This window comes from Corylus avellana, chromosome ca3 (assembly GCF_901000735.1).
Source record: "Corylus avellana chromosome ca3, CavTom2PMs-1.0".
In the NCBI taxonomy this organism is placed as follows: Eukaryota; Viridiplantae; Streptophyta; class Magnoliopsida; order Fagales; family Betulaceae; genus Corylus; species Corylus avellana.
The window spans coordinates 26,393,719-26,400,144 of NC_081543.1; the positions used below are offsets into that span (position 1 = coordinate 26,393,719).

Sequence of the window (6,426 nt, forward strand, 5' to 3'; positions counted from 1 at the left end):
AGATGAACCAGAAAAGAAAAAGAAAGTGGGAGAGAAGAAAAAATCCAATGTTTTTATTCTTATTCTTATCATGTGTAACTAATACGTACACCTTCTATTGAATGTTACAAAAGATCACTTTTGCATATGGACCTAATAGAAGGTTTATCCTACTTTCGGATATAGCAATCCACATCAAATTAAATACTAGTTAGGAGTTGAGGCTGAAAAAAAATTAAAAAAAAAATAAAGAAAGAAAAAGAAAGCTGCTTACATTCCCAGAGCAGAAAAAGAATTCAGCCTAGCAGTAACATTTTTCTTAGAAGTCCAATCAATTTTTATCTTTTTTTCCCTTGTAAATATGATATAAGTTATAACCACCAATAAAGGCTTTGTTAATATTATTGATAAAACCTCATATTATTGAACCCATTATGGATGCCATCCCATGGGTTAAGTATTTATTGACCTTCTAATCCAAAAAAAAAGAAAAAGAAAAAGAAAGAAGAATCAAGAAGTAAGCTTTCATCTTTTTTCCCCTGATAAATGAGTGACTTTGGGAAAAGGCAGGAGGGAGAAGTGTGAGGCTGTGAGCTTTCACTTCCTTTAAGGCTTTAAGCAAGCACACTTTTAAACAAGTGCTGAAATTCACTGAGCTTGACCACATGTGACCACAACCACCTTTATTTTCTACCTTTTTTTCACAGAAAATTCTTTAATTAAAAGATTAGGTGAATGATCAGATGGCCCAGAACAGCTAATCAATTGCATCAAAATTTAAAAATCCATCAAGCGACAAAATAATAAAAAAGGATGACACTCTGTTGAGGATAAGAACAAAACAAAGGAAACAACCAGAACCTGTCAACATCCCTCTGCTCTTTCCAGAACAATCCCTATCCCTCCGTAAAATAAGACTAATTTAAAATCACTTAAACCAAAAGCAAAACAATAATTACCAAAATTTATTTGAAAAATAGAAAAAGACAACCCATTTTTGCTTTTCAGCTAAATAATACACCCCCCTCCCCCCCTACATCTATAAAACTACCTTTACCTTCTCCCTTCTCCCCACTTCACAGCCTTTGTTTTTGAGTGTGTTGAGAGAAAAAAAATAGCATCTTTTTTAAGAGAGGGAGAGAAAGCTCAGTGAGGTAGTGATCAGTAAAACAATGGAGGGCAAGGAAGAGGATGTTAAGCTTGGAGCAAACAAGTACTCAGAGAGGCAACCCTTGGGCACAGCAGCTCAGACAGACAAGGACTACAAGGAGCCACCTCCAGCTCCTCTGTTTGAGCCAGGGGAGCTCTGCTCATGGTCCTTCTACAGGGCTGGGATTGCAGAGTTTGTGGCCACCTTCTTGTTCCTTTACATCACCATCTTGACTGTGATGGGTGTGAAGCGCTCTCCCAACATGTGTGCTTCTGTGGGTATCCAAGGAATTGCTTGGGCTTTTGGTGGTATGATCTTTGCTCTTGTCTACTGCACTGCTGGTATTTCAGGTTGGCTTTCCCACCTCTCTCTCCTTTTTTATGGTTTTTCTTGCTCTTCTTTGATTTGGGTTCTGTCAAAATATAAATTTAACATGGTATAAAAAAAAGCAGGGTTTTTAAAGTTCAATCTCTGTCTCCATCGTTCATTTTGCTGTTTCAGTTAAATGTTTTGGGTTGATCTGACTTTTGTTCACTCTGGAATGTATTTCTTCCTGTGAAAAGGCTATGATGCTGAAAAAGTTCGAATATTTGTGCTTTTTGCAACAGGTGGACACATCAACCCAGCTGTGACCTTTGGACTTTTTCTGGCAAGGAAGCTCTCCCTCACAAGAGCTCTGTTCTACATCGTCATGCAGTGCCTTGGGGCCATCTGTGGAGCTGGTGTGGTGAAGGGATTCGAGAAGAACCTGTACGAGGCCAATAATGGTGGAGCCAACGTTGTGAACCATGGCTACACCAAGGGCGATGGCCTTGGTGCTGAGATCGTTGGCACCTTTGTTCTTGTCTACACTGTCTTCTCGGCCACTGATGCCAAGAGAAACGCCAGAGACTCTCACGTCCCTGTATGTATTCTCTTCTCTGTCAACTTTAACTGCATGATGTTTATGTATTTTTTTTTTTCTCTTGAGCTGCTTTTGATGTTGTATAACTTTTTTTTACTTGTTCTTTGCAAGTGCTTTTGATAGCTTCTAGAATTGCAGGTTGTTTTTTCATGGAGGTCTGCTAGGTACACCTAGATTCTTTCCAAAATCCTTCCCAAATGATGTGGCAAGCACTATTTTTTCTTAAAATATTTTCAGAGAAGAGGGAATGAAAATTTTTTAAGGAAAAAAAATGCTAAGCCACATCATTTGAGAAGCATTTTGGGAAGAATCTCTTGGATGTCTAGCATTATCCCTTTTCATGATCTCTTGTGGTACTTCCTAGCCTTTGTAAAAAAAAGTGTTTGTTTTCTGCAGGTTTTCTTTCCTCTTGCTTTATTGCTTGTTAGTTTGGTCGTTTGTTTGGTTGTATTTACCTTAAGTGGGTATTGTGGGTTAATTTTTGGGACTTGTTTTTGAAAGCTGATTATTTGATCTCCTAACTCTCCATTTCCCTTTGGTGCTTGCTTTCCAAAATAAGCTGGTTTTTTTTTTAACAAACTTAACAAAATAATTGTTTTTTTTTTTTCCCCTTTCAAAACCAAGAAAAGGCTTCTGTTTATCAAAGTAAGCCAAATCCATGCATATTTCTGATTTTTTGGACTTTTGTTGTTCGTCTTATTCCTAATAGGGTTTTCTTATATATAAATATTTTCTTGTATACTGGGGTTGTCTTTATTTTCCCGAGAAGTTCTTCTGGGTCTTGTTTGATTTAGTTCTTGCATGTGCTGTGTGTTGGGGGGTGTGAGAGAGAGAGAGAGAGAGAGAGAGATGTCTGGGCTACTTTTACGTGAGGACCTCGTGGGTTTGAGAGACCCACCACATATTAAAGTAGTACAAAACAATTTGTCGTGGCTCTCTTCTTTTTCTTGAGCCCCCTTCTCTACTTCGGATTAGGAAAAGAAAAGAGAGATGCTTCAGTGCAATATAATGCCTATATTTGGCCCATTTTTAGTGGCCCACTTTTAGTGACTTGGCAGATGGACAATTACATGAAAGGGATGATTCAAATTTGAAATTTGAATTTCAATTCTTTTCCATGGATTTGATGGGATTAACGTTAATCTGTGGGTAACGCGCGCAAATAAAGGTATCTTGGATCAAAACCATTCATGGTAGCAGTTTTTGATAGCCATTATAGGTATAGAAAGAAATGGATTGGAACTTAACTCATCATTGATGTGTCCCATTCTATTGTATAAAAAGGGGTGAGTGACATTTGGTTTTAATTTGAAGTTTTAAGTGAATGATTTGTGTTTGTGACAATTTTTCTTTCACCAAAGTGATTATTTTGCGCAATATATATATATCATATGAGATTCATGAGACAATGTGTTGGAATCCTTTTTCATGCTGACGTGGCAGGAATTTTAGTAGAAACTAAAAATGTTATCCTCCTGCCATTTCAATGTGAACAAGGATTCGAGCTAATTGTCTAATGTTTTCCACTGATTACTTTATGATGCAAATATTCACTTTGATCAACTTGCGGATTGCGGATATAAATGTTGTGAGAAAAGTGGGGGCTCGAGCCAGTTGAGGGAGTTGGGTTGTGCTTTGGTTGATAGAACATAGCTCATGGCTGATGTTAAAATATAAACATGATTGTAATACAATATTCTTATGATATGTCAAGATTATCATGAAAATATTCTGTCACAATTATGGTAATATTGTAGCAATTGAGCCATCAACTACCCTGGTGGCCAGTCTCTTAACTCACTTTTGGTGGAGTAATGCTGCACAATCACACTTATTTACGCTGACAAATATACTGAAAAGTGGGATTGTCTGTAGCATTATTCCTTTTGGGGTCATGATACACGGAACGCTGTCGTGCGTGGCAAGCCAGCCAATTTTTTTTTTTTTTTAATTATAAAAAAAAAATTTGGGCACGCCCTTTAGCATTACCCTTCCTTTTGGGGAGCATGGCTTCTTTACAAGTGAATGGACTGAATTGTGTATGGAAGGAGGATCCCAGCCAATGCCCCCTCATGCGTTCCTGTTTAACAAGTTCCTCTAACTGTCATATGCATGTGTGACATTTACTTATCAAAAAAAAAAAAAAAAAAAAACTGTCATATGTATGTGTGACATTTGTTTTTCCTGTACTTCTTTGTATGAATTGAATTACACTGAAAAGCCCCACTTGAAAAGTTCAAAACATAAATCAAACAATGCATCCATGTCTTGTTCTGATGTAGTGTCTTATCATATCTGCAGATTTTGGCTCCACTTCCCATTGGGTTCGCGGTGTTCTTGGTTCATTTGGCCACCATCCCCATCACAGGAACTGGTATTAACCCAGCCAGGAGTCTTGGAGCTGCCATTATCTACAACAAAGACCACGCATGGGATGACCAAGTAAGCATTTTGATGAAAAAGCATGTCGAACCTTTTATTTTTTTGTGATATAAGTGAATGAGATTTATATAATCTTCTCTCTTTGCTTGACCAGTGGATCTTCTGGGTGGGACCCTTCATTGGAGCTGCTCTTGCTGCTTTGTACCACCAGATTGTCATTAGAGCCATTCCTTTCAAGAGCAGCAGGGCTTAAGATTCTTCCTTCCTTTGGATATCAAACTATCTCTGTTTCCTTTCTTCTTCTTTTTTTCCTTCTTTTTTACTTTGTTGTGTATTTTCAGAGCCATTCCTTTCATGTGTCTGGTGTTGAGGTGTTAATTATGTGTGTAAATTATATGTCAAGTTTGTGACATCTTTTAATGGAGAATTCTTTAATCTTTAATGCTACATTCTTCAGTTTGCTTGTATATGAATACACTGTTGTTCCTTGGATTACCATGTGAGCTGTGTGACCAAGGAAGGCATATTAAATTGGTTGAAGGGCTTGTTCTTTCCAGAGGAGTGTATGTCGCCCATTGAATGTTGAGCTGCACTTTCTCTAAGAAAAAATAGTGCAACAAGCAAACCAGATGTTGATGTGTTGCATTTTTAATATCCAAGTTTAAAGAAATTCACACTTGGTACAAATTCTAAACAATGAGTAATGTTACAAGTTTTTTTTTTTGTAATATTCATGTGTCTTTTTAAGGATGATGTGACTGCTTTTAAAATCACTACCGACCCTGTGATTTATTATTATAAGATTTTGATTGAACGATAATTTTTGAAAATCACTTCATTTTTTAAAAAGGTGCAAGTTTTAAAAAGATAATAGATAAATTTGTAAAATTACCATCAAACGATGGATCTGGGTTTACAATAATTTATTTATTATTAGTATTATTGCAAGAGTTTATATAAAATTTATTTAAAATAAATAAATTACAAATAAATTTTAGGTACAACCTAGAAAGACTTGCCCTCTAAGCTTTAGGTTACCTTAGGAACTCTCGCGCTTTGAGAATTGCTTGGTTTTATAAACTTTAAACATGCAAATCAAGCATCTTTATTATTTAAAGTTTTGTCCTCTATACCTAACTTAATGGGTCATATCCACTTCTTTTTTTTTGAATTTACTTAAATAAAATTATAATAATAATAAAAAGACTGAAAAATGAAAGATGACCAGAGACTTAAGGGAGGTGGTTGAGACGTTGAAATGAAAGATGACGTGCACCTACCCGTCCCAAGAGGGACACCCTGCCAGGAATGGGTTGAGGCTCCAAGATGATGCAATCGTTATGGAATGGTCTATGTTTGCAATGTTTGTTGTGTTCTGTTGAAGTTATGGATAAAGATAAGGGACAATATCATTCCAACTCAAACTCAAGTGATAAGAATGCTAATGCTTAAGAATAAGATTGATATTGACATTTTTTTTTTTTTTTTTTTTAATGAACTCAAGTATAGTGTGGTATCCTTTGATGAGTTAGAGCACCTGAATTATTAGGAAAATGTTACGTGTTCATCCAGTTCTTTTTTTTTTTTTTTTTTTTTGACATGTTCGCACAAAAGGGGTAAGGGAAATTCGAACTAGTGACATCTGCTTTATTAGGTGTGATTTCAGCCGATTGAGCTACTTCTTGGAGAAGTGTTCATCCAGTTTTAGTTGGATATTATTTTCTTTAAAAAAAAAATAGCCATTATTTCTCTCACCTGATTTTTAGAAAATAATATTTACTTAGACCAAGAAAATATCATGAGAACACCTAACATTTCCCTTACTTAAATACTCAATTACAGAATTTATCTTGTAAATCATATGATGTAATGCTTGTATATATTAATGAAAAACCAACACATAGGCAAGGAAGAAGAATTACATTTAATCACAAGTATGTGATCATATATGCTCAATTATCTAGCAATTCCACATAAGAATATATGAACCACCACGAAGGTAAGCACAAGG

The 6,426-nt window shown here is 35.9% G+C and overlaps 1 protein-coding gene across 1 annotated transcript; it reads left to right on the top strand.

Moving 5' to 3' along the window:
• Positions 1-1,041: 1,041 nt before the first annotated feature.
• Positions 1,042-4,882, top strand: LOC132173308 (aquaporin PIP1-3). Its single transcript, XM_059584765.1, has 4 exons — positions 1,042-1,479; positions 1,738-2,033; positions 4,335-4,475; positions 4,570-4,882. The coding sequence occupies exons 1-4, from the start codon at positions 1,152-1,154 to the stop codon at positions 4,666-4,668; spliced, it is 864 nt and encodes a 287-aa protein (XP_059440748.1). The 5' UTR covers positions 1,042-1,151; the 3' UTR covers positions 4,669-4,882.
• The last annotated feature ends 1,544 nt before the right edge of the window (positions 4,883-6,426 follow it).